Source organism: Mustela nivalis (assembly GCF_964662115.1).
Source record: "Mustela nivalis genome assembly, chromosome: 5".
NCBI lineage: Eukaryota > Metazoa > Chordata > Mammalia > Carnivora > Mustelidae > Mustela > Mustela nivalis.
In genome coordinates, this window is record NC_139024.1 from 54,118,181 (window position 1) to 54,138,373 (window position 20,193).

At 41.8% G+C, this 20,193-nt stretch overlaps 1 protein-coding gene across 7 annotated transcripts in view; it reads right to left on the bottom strand.

The window, feature by feature from the left end:
* Positions 1–20,193, bottom strand: part of LOC309864645 (sterile alpha motif domain-containing protein 5) — a 909,922-nt gene that overhangs the window by 197,516 nt on the left and 692,213 nt on the right. The window contains exon 1 of one of the 7 annotated variants that reach the window (XM_082730323.1): positions 11,521–11,543. The exons of the other annotated variants lie outside the window; for them this stretch is intronic. Coding sequence (XP_082586449.1) covers positions 11,521–11,541 — 21 coding nt within the window. The 5' untranslated portion in view covers positions 11,542–11,543. Of the gene's footprint in view, positions 1–11,520; positions 11,544–20,193 lie in introns of those variants that run through there. 7 annotated transcript variants of the gene reach the window in all.

Here is a 20,193-nt window from a genome sequence, read left to right on the forward strand (position 1 = left end):
AGGTGGAACGCAGCTGGCCTGGATCTTGTAAGGTCTCCTTCTTGGGAGTCCCTCCCTGCCTCCTGGGGTACCCTGAACACTCCTGTCCTTGTGTCCTCTCTGCAGAGAAATGCACTTTGCTTAAAGGCAGGGGCTGCGGCCGGCTTCTGACCCCCGGGGCAGTGAGCTGGGGAGAGAGTGTGCAAACAAGAACGAGACAGCAGGGCGAGTTATATCTTGCCACGATCTGCATCAAGCATCCTTAGATACTGTATACCTCTAATGTATATTGAAAATAGAAAATATATGTTTAAAGATGTTTGATTATATGTATGTTTGATGGACATTTTCATATATACTTAAATACATTTAAATACAGATTTTAAATGTTTGATATATTTATACATATCTATGATATCGATGTGCTTTTCATCATCCTAATATTAGGCAAAGCTTAGCAAGCAACAGATGTTTATTTATTTATCTATCTATCTATTTATTTATTTATTTATGAGGAAATGTTCAGTTCTTTTTCTTTTCTTTTTTCTTTTTTTTAAAAGTCATCTTTACACCCACCATGGAACTTGAAGTCATGACCCTGAGATCAAGAGCTGCACACTCCCCCTGCTGAACTAGCCAGGTGCCTCAGCAAGCATCCGTTAGGAAGCTAAACAGTACTCAAGTCAGGACTCCTCTTTCTCCCCCACCCCTAGAGTTCCCCATGTCACCCCTCCTTTCCTGACACAGCCACTCCTAGCACTTTTAATTATTTTATTTGTGTTCCTTTCTGGTATTGCCTTCCCCATTTTTAAAAAAGATTTTATTTATTTATTTGACAGAGAGAGACATAGCAAGAGAGGGAACACAAGCAGGAGGAGTGGGAAAGGGAGAAGCAGGCTTCCCACCGAGCAGGGAGCCTGATGCGAGGCTCCATCCCGGGGCCCTGGGATCATGACCTGAGCCGAAGGCAGATGCTTAACGACGGAGCCACCCAGGCACCCACCTTCCTCATTTCTAACTCATGTACTTATCCAGCTAATTCTTTTTTTCCCCCCATTATAGGCATGTAGACATTATGTGTTGGCTTTCCAAAATGAAAAAATGGTTTAACATTCCATCCATCCTATCCCCCACCCATAGCCCCAACTTTACCCCCACCCCATTTTTTTCTTTCTTTTGTGCTCCCAATATGGTGATTGTGTTAGTTTGGGTCCCCTGAGAACCAGAAACCAAGGTAGAACTAGAAATGCACAAGGTCCCCTGGCACAGGTGCCCGTGAGGATAAAGGGATAGCTCTCTGGCTAACCCGAACCCATGAAGAGGGTCAAGGAAGCAGAGGCGGGTGGGTAGAGAGCCTTAGACTTCAGAGTAGTTTGAGAAATTCAAGGATAGGTATAAAGACTGAGTGGCCATTGGAGAAGTCCAGCCCTGGGCAGCAGTGGCTGGCACTGGTCCCCTTGCTGTAATCAGGTGATGGCTGGGAAGCTGGCCATGCCACCTTTCCTGGTGAAGACAACCCTGGGTCCCAAAGAGGGGACACACTCCCCAAAGCAGATCAGCGTTTGAAGGGAGGTCTGAGCTGAGCATTGTCAAGGTCACCACATTTATATTCTGCTTTAGGGTTTTATTAATGTTCAGTGCTTCCCTTGTTGTCAGTAAATACTGCTAACAACTGAGTCATATTGTATACTCTAATCATATTTCTTTTCTCATTAATTATTTTTCCTTGGAGGTTTCTTTTTTAATTTGTTTGCTGTCCGCTATATGTATCCCCTATTCTGCTCCAGACTTTCTGACGGAATATAAAACACCCTGCGACATGGTAGAACCCATTTGTGTGTCAGTCATTTTCCTTTCTTTTTTGGAGATGTTCCATGTGGAACCCCATTCTGGGTTGGTTGTGCTTTGCTTATTCCCTCATTTTGGTGGAGCATGTCTTCCGGGGGTCTGCTGAAAAGGTGCCTAAGTGATGTGAGTGTTTTGATCCCTTATATACTTTTGGTCTACCCACATGTTTGTAAGTTTCTAGGTCAGAAATAATTGGCGCCTCAGAATTTGGAAATTATTCTTTCCTGGCTTCTAGCATTTCTGCTGAGAAGTTGATGACATTCAGATTCCTGATGTTTATGTGGATTCCCCCCTCCTTTCTGGCAGCTTTTAGGACCTCCTATTTATTCCTGGTGTTCTAAATTTCATAATGATGCATCTTAGTCTCTATGCTGGGTGCTGGGTGGGTCTTTCTAATCAGGAAACTCATGTCTTTCACTTCTGGGAGATTTTTGTATTGTTTTGTCGATTTCTTCTATTTTGTTTTTTCCAGTGCTCTCTACAACTTTTTTTTTTTTTTTTAAACGTAGGCTCCCCCAATATGGAGCCCAACACGGGGCTCAGTTGAACTCATGACCTTGAGATTAAGACCTGAGCTGAGATCAACAGTCAGACACTTAACCAACTGAGCCACTGACGTGCCCCTAGAACTTTTATTATTTGGACATTTGACCCCATTGGACTATCATCCAATTTCCTTAGACTCTGTCCTGCTTCCTATCTGGTGCTGACAGATTTTCTAAACTTTATCTTCTAAGTCTTCTACATACTGTTTTTGTCACCAGAATGTTCCTTTTTTATTGTATCTGTTCTTGGTTTTGTTTCTGTTGCCTCACTGAGGCTACTCATTGTATATTTTTGATTCAGTTCTGCCTCCCACATTGTCTCTGTCACCTCTGAGTTCATTCTCCCCACTCATCTGCTTTCTCCTATTGTTTGATGATCCTTTGTTCTCACTTAAGACTGGGGCACCAGAAATCAGATTGTAAGCCCTGTGTTGTGGGACTTTTTGCTGGAGGCTTTACTACATTGATTTGATTGATTTGATAGAGGGCTCAGATTCTTGTCAGGGATCCCCAAATGTCAGTATTTATAAATCTTCACTGTTGGGCAGTGAAGATTTCAACGCAGAGGAATCCTTCCATTTCCTCTCTTGGTGGTGGTCGTTGGGGTGGGGGGAGGCTGTTTACAGCCCTGGCTGCCAGCATATTGGGATTGAATTTGGGAAAGTAACTGGAAAAATCTTGCCTCTCAGCACGTAGATTTTCTTAATTCCCTTGTTTAGAGTAGTAAATGAATCCCTCCCTCAGCCATTTTTGAGACCAGACTTCCTAGTTTGGCTTCTCTAGTCTTCTGCTATGATGGGGAATGAAGTGGTGCAGCTTTGTGGCTGCCCAGACAGACCTGGGATAGTAGGGGCTGGGGAACACAGGGCTCTCATTACTCCCTATACATATAGGCTTCTAAACAATCCTCCTATGTTCAGCCCTTCCCTACCTCCTGGCCTTGTAGAGGACAAGACAGCCCTGTAGAGGACAAGACAGCCCTGTCTTCTCTCCCAGAATCTTCCTAGATTGAGTGATTCCAATGAGCTTGTTCCTATGGCTATTCTCTAGATTGTCCACCCCAAGTAATTAATTCTGTTTTCCTCATTGTATACTATGTTGGTTGCTATGGTTTCCTTCAACCTATCCTCAATCTTTCAAATTTCCATTGGCATTTCTCATTTCTATTATCCACCCTCCCCACCCAATCACTGTTGTTCTGGTGGCTTCATTTTTTTTCCTCCTTATTTCCATTTTACCAGGGTTTGAGGAGAAAGTGGGAAAAAGAGCATATGTTCAATCTGCTACGTATAATGAGACATCATGCTTCTCCTGTGTTCTATTATTACATTTTCAATGCCCTCCAGGTCAACAGTCTGCCTCAAAAATGGATGAAAAACCCCTCCCTTGTGGAATGTGGTCAGAGGTAGCCACGGCTCTCAACTCTTCTTATTCCCGGATATTTTTCTTCTTTGACTCTTTCTTGATCAACTTCTTCATGAAGGTACTGAAGGATTACCCTTACTGTCTGATCCAGTGGTACTTTATACACAATAAGTCTCATTCTACCTTCATAGAATCCTTGCCAGGTAGGTATTGTTATATCCATTTAACAGACAAGAACTAAGGTTTTGGAAATATTTCTCAGGAAATTCAGCTAGTAAGAAATGGAGGCTGGGCTCAAGTGGGATCCGCTTTCCTTTCTCTCTTTCTGTTTTTCTTTTTTTCAGGGGTAGAAGGGCTGGGGGGGAGTGGAAGAAGGAGAGGGAGAGAGAGAATCTTGAGCAGGCTCCATGCTTAGCACCCTGAGATCATGACCTGAGCTGAGATCAAGAGTTGCATGCTTAACCGACTGAGCCACCACGGTGCCCTGCTTGAATCCTTAGTCTCACTTCTAAGCCGACTGCTCTTTCCTGGGCACTTTGCTGCCCACCCTGAAGAGGGTGCTTGTGCTAGGTGGCTGCAGTACTTGTATGCCAAGTGTTTTGTGGAAGACGTGAGTTCCATGAGGCAAAGCCCTCATCTGCCGGCTTACCTCCATCTCCCAAGCACAGAACGGTACTTGCCGTACTGAAAATACACAATCAATATTTCTTAAATGAATGAACGAATGAATGAATGAATGAATGAATGAAAATGACTTCATTTAACTCTCAGAGCAACCTAATCAGTCATAACTCTACTATTAGAGTTAATATATCTGATATCAACCTTTTGTAAAAGGTTAGGAAACAAGTCTTAAAAATTTGGGTCAGTCTTTTCCAGAGGATCACTCTTTCCAGAAAGTGTTGCTTCCACGTCCGTGAAATAACCCATGCTAAGGTGCCCACAGGGGCTGAAGGAGACTGCTGAGTTGGCTTGGCTAAGTTAGTCCAGAATTATTTAGCATTCCTTCAACAAAATATTAGTGAGTATCCACTGTGTATTACTGGGCTGGGAGATTTATATTCATTAACTCTCCTCCCATGTCCACAATAGCCCTGCCAGAGAACTCGTTGGCCTAAAACCATTTCCAAAATATCCATTTGTCCAATGAAGAGTTTGCTTAAAATTCAACCTCCGTTTGAGAATCTGGACTTCATTTTAGTGTCCTATATTTCCTTGGCGTTTTGGAAGAGTTAAATGGCTTAAAACAATCTGCTCCTTTAAGGCCACTTCTAGCTTGATTTTGTATTTCTATTAGGTATTTACTGAACTTGCAGGGCTTTTTTTTTAAATGATGGGATTGTTCCAGATACTTGAAAGTGCCTTATTCTATTTGACCTACTTTTGGAGAGTATACTCCTTTTGTTCCACTGATGCAAAGCCTTTTATTCAGAATTTAAATGAAATTAAAACTTAATTTAATTTAATATTTATTTCCAGGACACCTGAGCAGATGCAAAAAACTCCAAAGGGGACCGGATTTTACACGAATGGGTTTTTGGGTAAGATGTTCTTCAGTCAGACTGTGATGAGAAGAGAGAAAAAAAAAAAAAAAGAAGAAGACAAAGACCTAGGGAATCAACTTACTGCCTTTCTCTCCCTCCTCTTCTTCTTCCTCTCCCCTCATTGTAATCCAGGGAGGAGACTGGATTCCTCCTGGCTCCTGATTTTCATGATTTTAAGTGTTAAATGCTATTTTTCCAGTTCTTCTGAGTCAAAGGTGTGGATTCAAGTGGGTCATTCCCAGGATGTATTGGAGGGAGGCTAAACTTCTGGCCACCTCTCTAACAAACCTACCTCCTATTTATTGAAAAACCATGCCTCAAAACATCAGTGGGGCATGTGAATGGCTTAAAATGGAATGACTAAAATACCAAGAGAATTAGATAACTTTACCGCACCTGCACAGTGATTATATTAATTATGGCAACACTTCTAATAGTTCAAACAAGTAGAAGAGGGGAGAACTCACATTCTTTCTGCCTACCTAACCTGTCTTTGGATCAGAATTTGTAGACTTTGTTAAATGTGTTAACTATTTGAGCAAGTCTCTATTTTTGATAGGGGAAAATAGAATCAAAATTGCTCTGAGAGATTTGAAGGAGAGGTAAGGGTTCAAGGATGACACAAGAGTAGCTGAATATTTTAGGGATGCCTGGGTGGCTCAGTCAGTTAAGCATCTGACTCTTGAATTAGGCTCAGGTCATGATCTCAGGGTTGTGGGATTAAGTCCCCAATTAAGCCCCACGCTTGCTGCAGAATCTGCTTGGGGTTTCTCTCTCCTCCTCTTCCTCTGCCCCTCCTCCTGCTCAAGCTCATGCACACTCCTCTCTAAATAAACAAATAAATAAAATCCTGAAGTTCAGAAAGAGAGTGTTCAAAGACTATATTTTGTTGCTTTTTTAAAAAAAGATAAACAGGGGCACCTGGGTGGCTCAGTGGTTTGGGCTGCTGCCTTCGGCTCGGGTCATGATCTCAGGGTCCTGGGATCGAGCCCCGCATCGGGCTCCCTGCTCCACAGGAAGCCTGCTTCCCCCCCCCCCCCTCTGCCTGGCTCTCTGCCTACTTGTGATCTCTGTCTGTCAAATAAATAAATAAAATCTTTTAAAAAAAAGATAAACAGACGATTATTGGTAAAAAAAAAAAAAGAGTAAAGTATGATTAGCTTTATTTCCATATTTGGAAAACTATTGGAGTGTCAACACAATGTCTACAAACTTCTAGCAAGAATTTTTTTTCGAATTCCTCGGACATTATCTGGAAAAAAGGCGATGTCCCTTTGCTGCCACAGTGCTTTGTGGGCCACCAAGATTGTCTGATCCTTGTCACCAGTCTGTCTGCACAGATTCTGACCAGTGACTCTGAAGCTGACTTTTTCTGAAAACTCTTCAGCTGGCTGGTCTGGGCATAACAAACCAAATGTCCTTCCATGTTATAAAATTCTGCCACTCTAACTTTTCAGGTGTTAAAATTGTATTTTGGGGATGCCTGGGTGGCTCAGTGGGTTAAAGCCTCTGCCTTCGGCTCAGGTCATGATCCCAGGGTCCTGGGATCGAACTCCGCATCAGGCTCTCTGCCCAGCAGGGAGCCTGCTTCCTTTCCTCTCTCTCTGCCTGCCTCTCTGCCTACCTGTGATCTCTGTCTGTCAAATAAATAAATAAAATCTTAAAAAAAAATTTGTATTTTGGAAAGTATATCCACAGGGATGTCCACCAAAGGGGACTTCAGAGCGTTGTTGACTGTGACAGCTGAGTCGGCTGTCTGATCTGTGCCAAGAGTCACATCAGCAGTGAGGACATTCCTGTGTGAAGCGTGTAGACTCTGGGGTCAGACTACTTGGGTCCACACATTGGCTCCTGCAGATGCTGCTTATGTGACCAGTTGTGTGCCCTCTTATCAGTAAAGTAAGGATTTTATGTGACTACTTCACAGGGTTGTTGTGAGGATAAAATAAGTTAAAATGTGTTAAAAGCTTAGAAGGGTGCCTGGTATCTGGTAAGTGGGATAGTAAGTGTTAGTTAGGAATGTATCACTATCATTAGTATTTATGTAACGTATGTGAAATATATAAGGCACTTTTTGGGGTTGCAATTGCATAGAAGTATATTTGTAGTATGTACACACACACACACACACACATGCACACACAATAATGCCTTTTTATAATCCTGGAAGTACAGTTTCTCAACAGTGCAATTTCTCTTCCTCTTCCTTTGCAACTACTTGCCACCAAACAGCTTTCTCATAATCCCTGCCCCCCACCTCCACTGGTTTTGAAGATAGAAGTGTTACCTCTCCCTCCATCACAGCTTTTAATTTGGACAAGGCTAGACATGGGCCAGGTTTCTTCTGGTTTCAAGTTCTCTGTCTGCCATTTCAGATTTAGACTGATATTTTACTAGCTCCTGTCTTCAACCTGGTATGGCTTAAGGACTAGACTAGAGCTTTCAGATGGATTGTCATTTAGTCTTTACAAAAACTCTTCCAAGATAGGTATTACTCCCATCTTATGGATGAACAAAAGTGAGAATAGAGAGGCAAAGTACCTGCTCAAGTCCACATAACTAGGTAGAGAGCTAGAGATGGAACCTGTTTATTCTTACTCTAAGTTCCATTCTCTTCCCACTACTCATAATCCCTCCCTTATAAAACAGTATGAATAAAGTAATAATGGACAAATTCCACCAACATCATGCCCTTGAAACTATCTAAAAGATCCAGAATTCCATAGGCATTTTTGTATATCTCTCCACCCTCCTTTAAATAAACCAGCTTTTTCTCTTGTACTCCATCCATCCACCCATCCATTTGTCCATCCATCCAACCATCTATCTATCCATCCATCCAGCCAGCCAGCCATCCAAACATACATCCATCCATTCTCTCATCCATCTATTGATCCAGTCATATCATCCTTTTATCCATCTGATCACATATTTTTTGCTTTATCTTAATTTTTAGATTTATTTTTATTTGTTAGAGAGAGGAAGGAAGGAGGGGCAGAGGGAGAGGGAGAGAGAGAATCCTCAAGCAGACTGTCTACTGAGCATGGAACCCAAATGCAAGCTTGATCCCAGGACCCTGAGATCATGAGCTGAAATCAAGAGTTGGATGCCCAAACCACTGGGCCACCCAAGTGCCACTATCTATCACATATTTGTCCATCCAGTTATCCATCTATCTATCTATCCATCCATCCATCCATCCATCCATTCTTTTACTAATTATCTACTATGTTTCAGGCATTGTAGCAAGTACTGAGAAAATCCCTGTCTTTAAGGAGGTCTCAGCTTAGGCAAGAGGATGACATACAAATTAAAAATTGCAATATAATGTGGTGAATGTTAGCATATTGTGGTCCTTACAAGGTGTTCTCAAAATTCAGGAGAGGTGGGAGGGAATTTCTAACTTTTCATAGGGCATATTTTCAAACTGTGATCCTTGGTGATTTAGAAGGTCAAGAGCTATGTGCAAAGTCTTTTTAGAGGTGTTTGTGACCAAGGAAGTGGAGAGGTAAGAGTTGGAGGCCTCACAGAGGAGTTTTAACTGTGTTAATGTTTGAGCTGATGAAGAGTTTGCCAGGAATCAGAAGGGGAGGAAGACATTATAAGCAAAAGAAACTTTATGGAGGGCATGTGTTATGATGAGCCCTCGGTGTTATATGCAACTAATGAGTCATTGAACACTACATCAAAAACTTATGATGTACCATATGCTAACTGAACGTAATAAAAATGAGAAGAAACTATAAGAGCAAAACCACAGACAAATAATTTGCTAAGATTCCAACCTAGAGTGCCATTTGAGGAAGTAGCAGGAGACAAAGCACCTAGGACAGGTGGTTAGGGTTCAGATAAAGAAAGGAGCAGAGTATGAGGCCAAGAATTAATTTTTAAGGAAATTAAAAATGTTTTCAAAAGCAGTATTATAGTTCATCATAAAATTTATTCCCTAGTGTCACTAAACAAAAAGGTAAAGGTCCTTATGGTACATTTCCAGAAACTTGTAACAAATTCTCCATCTTTGGGGGTAAATTTGCATTCAGCAGTCAAGCTAGGAGCTTGTTTCTGGGGAATAATGTGTTCTGAATTCCAAACAATGGCTTACAAAACTTCTAGAGAGAAAAGAGGCCATGAATTGGCTCAGTGGCATAGCCCCTTAGTGACACGTCTGATGTTCAAATATGGGCCAGGGAAAGGGGATCAGAACATTTCTTTATTTTGTTACTCAAAAAGTGGCAGAGAGCTTTTTGGAAATATGTATTATGTAATGGTAATGGGAGTTAAATTTATGATACAGGTTTCACCTGGGAAGTGTCTGCAACACTGCTTTTATTTTCTTCCCAAACCTCTGTGGTTGAGATTAAGTAGGTTAGTTGAATTAAGATATATATATATATATCTTAATTATATATATATAAATATATAAAAAATTATCTCCTAATATAATATAATATATTATAAAATATTATATTTTATATAATATATATTACATTTTTATATATTATATTTTATATAACATTTTATATTATAAAATATTATATTTTATAATATAAAACATATAAATATATAATATAAATATATAAAAAATGGAATACAATATATATAAATATATAAATAAAATTATCTCCTAAATAGGCAGCTGGTGTAAACTAGCAGCATTTCTATAGATTCCGAGGCTCATTTACCATTCTCCTTAGATAGGACAGTAGCGATGTTTCTAAGCCTAATAATCCCCCTTTCTGTCCAAGTTAATCAATACATCTTTTTGCATCCTCCAGCACAAAAACCCAAATGTGCTTCCTTTTCTAAAAGGAAGCCTCTGTCTTGCTGGGATTCAGAGGGCAGAGTCCCATGACACAGTTTGCACTCAGTTTTTTGGCATCTGAAAAACCCTCCCCTTTCAAGAACTGTGGGTGACCAGTCAAGAGGGAAGAGTGTTTTGGCATTTGTGTGGAGAATCTTACCTGCCAACTGGGCTGCTCGTAACCTATTGTTTCTGACACCAGGGGAAGCACATGTAACAAGGGCAGGCTTTGTACTGTCAGAACGGTTGTGAGGAGCACCAACAAGCAGCCGCCTCTGCCCCTCTCCCCGCATACCAGCTGTCCTCGGCTTCCTGAACACTCTCCTAGTGCACGATGGTTACCTCTCAAGACTCCTATTTCAGATTTCCTCTCTTTGTTAATACCACAACCCCGAATCAGACTGGCATGCTAGCGCTACGCCCTCAGTCCCCCATCACCTTCTCTGCTTCACTCTGGGGATCAATCTTACCAAAAAAGCCGAGGGCAAACTTAACGAGGTGGACCAGGTCAATATGTTCAGACTGCTATTTCTTCTAAGATTCCTTTTCATTACTCTGTTGTCCTTCAACAAGTGTGCATTGGGGATCTGCGGTGCCAGGCACTTGTCCGGAGCTTCTCAGAGAAGATGGTAAGCAGAAGAGACTTCTGGAAATAACCTGTCAGGCCTCACGTACCAAAGCCCAGTCCAGAGTTGGAGAAGGAGCCAGAACAGCCTCAAGGAGCCAGGCTGGAGGGCTCAGCCTACTCATGCTGCCAGGCCCTCAGACCCTTGCTTATCACCACCGTAGGCTTCTCTTTCTTTTCATCATCTTTAATGGACAAGCCTAACCTCCTTTCTCATTCAAAAGGAAATGAACTTCACACTATACTATACTGCTGTAACCGAGAAGACCCAAACAAAGTGGAGAAGAAAACAGCAGGAGGCTATTAAATGCTACATAGTTCATCAGATGGTCCCAGTCCCCTGAGGCTTATAACAGGGAGTACATAGTTACATCCTTCATTCTTAGCATGACTGGAAAGATTTTAAAATAATTGCATAGATAAGCAGAGGTTGGAAGAGCGCTGGCTTTTTAGCAGTAAAAACTTTTCTTGGCTCACAAAACCGTGTTAGAGTCTTGATGTCGTGGCGACGGCGGAGGGGGGGGGATCTTTTATATAAATATCTACATAATTCTAGGTATATATCTTATATAAACGATAAGTCATGAAAGCCCGGCAAAATCTGGCAGAAGCGCTCTGAAACAGCGGAGGCTTTCTGGCCTCTCCTGGAATTCTGAGCAATTCCTCAGGAGCCCGGAGCGGCGCAGATGCTGACAGTTAGTTTTTACCTGGGAGCTACCGTCGTCCCCTCCCGAATAGTCCCACCTAAGGGTCTGAAGCCCACTTCCACACCGAAAAACAGTTTTAAAATTTGAAAACGCACATCCTACATACCCTGCAGTCCTGATTCTCCATGAAGGGAGCTGCTGTGTTGCTATCAGGCCATACGTTCGAATGTTCTCCGACTTCCTTTCTGACTCAGATCGAATGAATCCGCAGCACTGATGTAAGGCTCTTAATGGGAATCTGTTTTCAATTCAGGGCAGATGTGGGACACTCTTGTAGCTCTAGGGATTATCAACTTTAAAACAAATCGCCTTCAGGATGATAAGTCAAGAGGCAGTAACTGTTTCCTGAGGCCTCCTTGGGGCTCCTTCCAGATGCTTAACATATAACACAATAACTATGACACAAAAAGCAGGTTTTGCTCTCAAGGCTCTCAGACTTTAAGACAAAGCTCGCAAATGATCCTTGGCAACAAAGCGTGTGTCTATGTCACAGGACTTTTACACAGAAATTCGGAGATTTTAGTAACACACAAAAGTGATCAAAATGTCCCTGTCCCCCACCCCCCACCCCGCAAACTCTCTCAGCACTGTGTTTGGTTCATTGAGTCTAGTTTTTCCACACGTTGAAATTAAATTGTTCTGGTTCAGAATTTTCTTGGCTCAAGGAAGGGAAGGAGAGGACTATTCCAAGACTTCCACAGAGAAACATCCAGAAATCAATTTAACATGATAAGTTTAATGTTCTAGAATTAGTATCCATGTGGCACAAACTGCTTGTCTCTTGGAGCACCCTCTGTTCTGAGACCACTCTGTGGGCTTGGCCCACGTGCCAGGATTGTAGATGCAAAAAAAAAAAAAAAAAAACAAAAAAAAAAAAAACAAAAAAAACCAAAAAAAATACCACACAGCTAGGGTTTATACTTTAGCCCAATTTAATAACCCTGAGAAGAGGCTAAGAAAAATTCCCCCCTAACTTGTAAGGACTCAAAGAAAATCTTAGGATTTTAAAAGAAAACTTGACTTTTAATTAAAGAAGTCTTACATAGAACTTTAAAATATTAAAAGTTAGGGTGCCTGGCATTTCCCCATAGTACATATACAGAGGAGTTTAGGTATAAGGAACATTAGCGAGGTGTCAGAAAATAGTCACATTAAATTATATATTTAGAAAACACAGTCTGTTCCTTAAAATTGATATTATGAGAGTGCCTTAGAAAAACTATATTGTAAAATATTAAGTCACCCACCAATGAACGCTGGGGCTACTCTTTCTCTTATCTTTGTGGAGCAGGAGGAATTAAGCTTCCAGTAGCTCATATGTGTGCTAAATAACCATAAGCAGTATTATAAGGGGTGTTAAGTATTCTGGATGGGACCTAAAGAGACGTGTCCCCAGATCTCTTTAACTGGGGACCTCTGGGCAAGCCACGGCCCAGACCACAGCTTCTTCGTAAAGCGACTGAATTAGTGGCTTCTAAAATACACACCTCAACCTTCAGTTCCGATGCTTTAACCAAGACCTGGTAGAGCAGAGATAAAGGCCTTGCCTTTCTTTCATTTTCAATAGTAATTCCTAATTACCACACAGTCAAAATCTGTTTTCTACTTTGAAGCATGTATTTATTTTCATGGCAAAGCCAAGTTTTAGCTGAGCAGTTGGATCTGAAGGGTAAAGAAACCTACCACCTTATACAAATGAGACCCCTCGATTTTTGTTTTCCTTTGGTTTCATAGGCTTCCTGGGAAACAATGATCTAAGTGATACTCCAGAATTCTGATCCTCCTCATGGGCATCAGTAATGTACTTAGCATATTTATTATGATTAGTTAATTAAAAAAATTAAATGGGTAAGGGAAGTCAGATGTTGCCAGCGAGGCATGGGTAACTTTGATAGAGGCGAAGGCGGGGATGTCTGGTGCAGGGGGTAGGTGATATGATGCGGTAAAGGAATATGGAGTTCATCCGTGGAGTCCAAATGCTAGTTCCGGGGCTGCTACTGGGTGCTTCTCTTTCCTAGGCCTCTGAATCCTTGTCCATACAAGGAAGGCATTGGTGTCTGTATCCTCTTACCTGCCTAAATGATCAAAGGAGAAATTCTGTTGCATGAGATGTCACTTGGATTTTGGAGTTTGACTCCCAGGAGCACTGAAGCTATGACTATAAATCAGAAATTCTGTACGCACCAGATAATAATTGTAGACCAGGCAAAGATCTAGAGTTAACCTGTGATGTTTTCCTTTTCACAACTGTGGGAAGTCCCTACCTACCTAAAGAAAAGAGCTCAGGAATACCAATATAGTCCTGTTACAGAGAACGTTATAATAATAAGGGTTTTCTTTCCATAAACCTGCTTTTATTTATCAGCTATGATTTGGTAATACATGAACATTTTTTCAAACTAGGCTCCACGCCCAATGTGGAGTCCAATGTGGGGCTTGAACCCACGACCCTGGGATCAAGATCTGAGCTGAGATCAAGACCTGCATGCTCAACTGACTGAGCCACCAAGGTTCCCCTAAATATATGAATATCTTTTTAGAAGTTATGTATAATATGGGTTTTGTGGGTTGAATTGTGTCTCCCCCAAATTCATATGTCGAAGTCCTAACCCTAATATCTCTGAATGTGATCTTATTTGGAGATAGGATCTCTACGGAGGTAATGAAATTAAAACGGGGTCATTAGGGTAGGCATTAATCTGACTATAAAAAGGGGAAACTTGGACACAGAGGCAAGCATACAGGGAGAACGCCATGTGAACTGAAAGATAGCCCTCTACAAGCCAAGGAGAGCATGATGCCTGCAACAGATGCCTTCCCCTAGCCCTCAGAAGGAATGAACCCTGCTGGCACCTTGACTTTGGACTTCCAGCCTCCAGATCTGTGAGACAATACATTTCTGTTGGTTTAGTCCCTCCTCTGTGGTAGCTTGTTATAGCAGCCCCCGCAGATTAACATAGTGGCATCCTCTGAACAATGATGGAGCGTTATGTCTTGGGTCCTACAGTGTGTCAAACACTCACATAAACAAATAAACTACTGTAGAGATGAAGAATGTGAGAGCTGGAAGAAATGGGCATTGGGAATGGTATGACAATGGGGAGAGGCCATTAGTGATTCCCAATGGGGAAAGGCCATTAGTGGCAATACAATTTTAGCTTAAAAAAAAATTCCTACAATCTGGGGTGCCTGGGTTGCTCAGTCAGCTAAGCGTCTGCCTTTGGCTCAGGTCATGATCCCAGGGTCCTGGGATCAAGCCCTGTATTGGGCTCCCTGTTCAGTGGGGATCCTGCTTCTCCCTCTCCCTCTGGAGCTCCCCCTGCTTGTTCTCGCTCTTTCTCTGTCAAATAAATAAATAAAGTCTTAAAAAAAAATTCCTACTAACTTTCTGCTCTCTGCCACCCCCCCCAAACCCTCAATCCAACATACAATATAACACAGAAATGATTCAACAAAGCAAACAAAATACAAACACATGTTAAACCCAAAGAAGCTAGGTGTGCCTGGGCGGCGCAGTTGCTTAAGCATCCGACTCTTAGTTGCAACTCAGGTCATGATCTCAGGATTCTGGGATTGAGCCCCATGTCAGGCTCTGTACTCAGCACGGAGTCTGCTTAAGACACGCTCTCCTGCTTTCCCCTCCTCCCCTTCCCCCTGCTCTCTCTCACTCTCAAATAAATAAACAAATCTTTAAAACAACAACAATAACAAAAACCTAAAGAAGCTTGGTATGGGGGCACACACTGGGAAATACCCATGGCCTCCTTCTCAGTCTGGGTATCCTGTACACTGACTCAGCCTAAGAGTTGGGGCCACGCCTCTAGCGGCTGAACCACTCTCTCCAAGCATGGATAATACACCCTCTTAGGAGTTAGAAGGACTTTTTCCCGAAAATAAACAAACACAGCAAGAATGTACTGTTATTTCATATCATAAAAAGTTAGGCTCCATTGGTTCTCTCAATGAAAGCACTTTTTTCAGAAACAGAAGGAGAGGCTAAGGAATGGGAATAGGGAATGCACATTAAAACAAGCAGTATTCCATGAGCAAGCTGATATGATTTCCAAGATAAAATTCAGACTGGATCCAGCATCATTTTTCCCAAATGCCTTGTCTGGCAAAGTTTGTAAGAGAGCAAATTTTACAAAGCCATTTTAAAGGAAATGCAAATGTTTGGAACTTAGATATTCATTAAAATCAATCTCCATTATCTTTCTTCTTAACAAGCTTAGAATTAAACACAGTCTCAACATACTGACAGTATTTATGGCTCACACAAAGCCGAGACAAAGGCTGGACTCAAACAGTGCAGGAAATAGGAAGGAAGAAAGATTTTCAAGTTCATTACATAGGCCAGGCAAGTGGATGTGGCCCCAGAGAAAACGGGATTCTGCAAGACTTAACTTTTCAAAGACAGTGCTAGAATGTCCAGCGGAAACTAACAGACCAGGGATTCTGGCAGAGTCTGATGCTTTCAAAATAGTGAGGAGGAGTGGAAATACCTCTTGCCGTGCACACAGTTGAGCTGAGTTTGGCAACTTGGACATCAGCAGTTAATTAACTTTTCTTCCTTCATATTTGCCATAGTAGCTTGTCTGAATGTTATTTACATTATACCTGACCTACCTAGCTTTCCCGGAGAGTGAAAAGTAATAACATAGGCTTTACAGAGCTGTGCAATATATCCTTTTTGTAGGGACAAAATAAATAGATGGTTATGTCTGTCCCATTCCCATTGTCACACCAAAACTTGAGTTTATTATTTTAATTCACAATATTCAAGTATTTGTTCTCAAATGAAAGAATTCTTTCGACGCATGTCTTGCCATTCCAAATGGCTTAATCAAGGAAAGTTTTGAAAAACTGAAAATCTTGTCGGTCCGTTAAGATTTCCTGAAACTCTAGAAAGGGGTCAGTGATGATTCTGGCAATAAGAGAGTAAGTAGTTGTATTATTTACTCTTCACATAGTTGGTTAACACACGTTTACCTTTCGTTTCGTTCATGGGTTTCATAAAGTTTCACATGGTTTAGAGATGAATCAAGTGTCAAGACTTTAAACAATATTCCTTCCAATTCTCAGACTCTGATCCAACATAGCATTTCTCATACTTGCCTGCTGAGAAGAAACAGCTAGGGGTGCTTGTTGAAAATACAGACTCCCAGTCCCTTCTCTTGGAAGCTGATTCTGTAGGAATGGAGGGACTCTGGGACTCCTTATCACTGTGCTAGTCTGAGAAATACTTGTTTCTCTCACTCTTAACCTTGACCAGATATTGGAATCACATTGGAGGGAAACAAAACAAAACAACAAAACAAAACAGTATTGAGCCTGGGTCTCACTCCTAGAGATTCCAACTGTATTATTCTAGGGTGCGACCTGGACATTGGGATTTTTAGAAGCTTCTAGTTGGTACTAATGTGCAGGTAGGGTTGAGAATCACTGATCTGACGGAAGTGACAGTCAATCCAGGGAAACATGTGTGAAAATAATATTTATTAAGATATTCGAAGTGTATCATTTGAATCCTTGACAACCTGTTGAGATGGGAAGAGTGAATGTTATCTTTCTTTTACAGACCAGCAAGCTCAGTGAGGTAAGTGACTGGATGGAGGTCCTACTGGAAGAATTACTGAACTGGTGAGATTTGTCTGAAGTCTTCCACTACCTCACCTATGTTTCTCTGCTCTTTGCTTGCTCCCAGCTGTCACAGTCTCCCTTTCAAAACAATCAAAACAAGACTTTTGGTGCCCAGAACTTCTCTTACTGCAGCATTGTTAGGAATGATAACACTAACAACAAGCAAAGCAGTGACTAACATCAGGACCTTTCTACACATGGTGCCAAATGCTCTGCATACACCATCTTAATTGCCTCAAAGATGCCATAAGGTAGGTTATTATCCCAATTTTACAGGTGAGAAAACTGAGAGTAAGTAACTTGCCAACTATGCATACTCTTCTTATTTTATCTAAATCTCTTCCTTACAGCCAACCAAATTTCAGCAAGTGGCAGAGAGGAAAGAATCTGATAAAGTAATTCAGAGAAAGATATTACGGATAATTATAGCTTATACGGCCACTCCTAATATGGGGATTAAATCTTTTAAGAAACTTCTAGAGCCATTCAAAAACATATCTAGCACTCGATGAGTTCAGTTGGAGAAATCATGGATTGTTAATTTTTTTTTTTTTTTTTGAGAGAGAGAGAGAGCGCGAGAGATTGAGCATGAGCAGTGGGAAGGGCCAGAGTGAGAGGGAAAAAGGACATCCCAGGCAGCCTCCAGGTTCAGTGGGGGGCCCAATGCGGGGCTCAATCTCACAACCTTGAGATCATGACCTGAACTAAAACCAAGAGTTGGATGCTTAACCAACTTGAGCCACCCAGGCACCCTATGGATTTTTAATTCTTTACTACCCACTTTGTCTATGCCTAAGGTTAACCCTGATTTCCCAGATCTAGTCATAGATACTGACTTGGCATCAGAAAGCTTGGGTCTGTGTCCAAGATTCTTTTTTTCTTTTCTTCTTCTTCTCCTCCTCCTCCTCCTTCCTCTCCTCCTCCTCCTCCTCCTTCTTCTTCTCTTCCCCCTCCCCCTCCTCCTCTTTCTCCCCCTCTTTCTCCTTTTTCTTCTTCAGCTTTGGCAGCTTCAGTCAGTCCCATCCAGGATGGTCTGAGAGGCTCAGGCTCAGCTAGAACATCAATCAGTATTCTCCGATCTATTTTTTTTTAAGGTTTCCACAATATTGAACTTATTTTTTCCCCAGCTATGTCTGTTGTTAGTGCTATTCTGGTAACCATTTCTATTACTACTACAGAGATAAGTTTTATCATACTATCTATGAAAATGAAACACTACATTGTAGATCATTTTACTTATAAATAAAATGCTTCATATAGTGGCTGGTACAGAGTAAGCACATAAATCTAGACATCATCACCACCATCATCATCATTAAACTTATTACCTGTTAGATCATAATTAATCACTAATAGTGCAGGAAAAACTTACAGAATTATTAATAAGTGGCCCTGACTGTGCACTTCATCCTTGACATGTACAGAACTTGCTTTTATTATTTCAGTATCCGGAGCTCAAAGCAAATCAAGAGTCTGGTTCCTAGACATTCAAGAGGCATGTGTCTTCTGTTCAGCTACATAAAGTCTTTAGAGAAACTAGGCACTATTTTATGATGCCATAAAGCAGAGAAAGATGTAAAGAACAGAATCTCTTGATTCCTTCAATTTTGAAGACTGTCCTCTGGGGTGGGAATCCTAGCTAACTTTGTAAAACATGTGGTTATATAAAGAGGGTATGTAAAAACTCTTTTGTGTGTACTACAGAGAGAGTAAGGCTGCCAAGTCAACCAACAGAAGCTTGATCTACCCATCACCTTTTATGTAAGTCTCGACTTAGTCAACAAATGTTAACTGAGCACTTACTACAGGCTGGACGCTGGGAATACAGTGATGACCCTTATGAAGCATACTTTTTAGACAGTGCACAGACAAAGGACAAGTACACGAGCAGATCAGTAAACAATCACTGGGGAAAGTTTCAAAAAAGAAACCAACAGGCAGCCAAGCTATTGACTGCTGGAATAGGTACCCATTTCAGATAGCAGTTGGGAGGAGGGGACATGTAAGCTGGAAGAACATGAAGAAGCCGGTATTCTGAATATGGGATGAAAATCATTACAGGCAAAGAGAGTCATAAATGCAAAGTCTGGGGGGGGGATGGTTGGTGCACTTAAGAAACTGGAAAGGTCAAGTGTAATTGGTGTGTGGAGAGCATGAGAGTGGGGGTATGACCTGAGCCACAAGGCTCTTCCCACGGGCCCTCTTGGGAGATGATAAGGAGTATGGATTTCATTTTAAGTCCAGTAGGAAGCCGTTGAGGAATTTGAGGCAGAGAAGCTGCATGATCTGATTCTTGCCTTAATGTAATTCCTATTGTGTGTGGAGAAAGGAGATCGCAGACAGTGATGACCTTTTTCTTACCAAGCCAATCCTTGTTAAAAAGGCAGAACTTATGAAGTAATCTGCCTGTAATTTTAAAGTGGTCTTACATGGACATAATCCTTCATACTTCTGTAGGAACGGTAGTTCTTGCCTTCTCAGTGGGACAGCTCTAGGGGTATGTCGACAACTGAGCATGAACCTGCCCAGCTGAGGACAGGATGGCACCTCGCCACGCTTTGTGTCGAAATAAAAGATAACAGAGTCCTTTCAAATCGCCGTCAGTGAAGTGTATGTCTTCGGCTCCCTCTTTCATCAGGGAGCGGTGCTGTGTTGAAAGTGAAAAAGATCCAGCCACAGGCGACCTCATTAAAGTCCCGGTGGAGACCGGGACTGGGATGAGGGACTGGGACGAGACTTCCACGCTTCCTCGTTCTGGGAAGGTAACCGGACACAAAACACACAGGTGCCTACCTAGGATAATTGGCCGGCATGCCAGGGTCAGTGCCCCTCACACCAGACCTTGTAGCATCCCCAAATCCTGTTCATAACAGTTAACACATTCACGCTGTCCCTGAACCATCTCAGAATTCACTTCTGCATCCTTATGCCATCTTCACATCTGCATCCATATTCCATTGTGCAGACAGAGGCAGGAAAACGGTCTCACATAATGCAGAGTCGAACATGTAGAAATGGGACAACTGACATACCTTTACGGCTCTGAAAGTCCAATTCTCTTTAACCCAGAGATCATTTTCTTTTCAGGTTTCAGTTCAATGCAAGGCCTGTTTCGATGGTTGAGTTATGAACTCTGAAA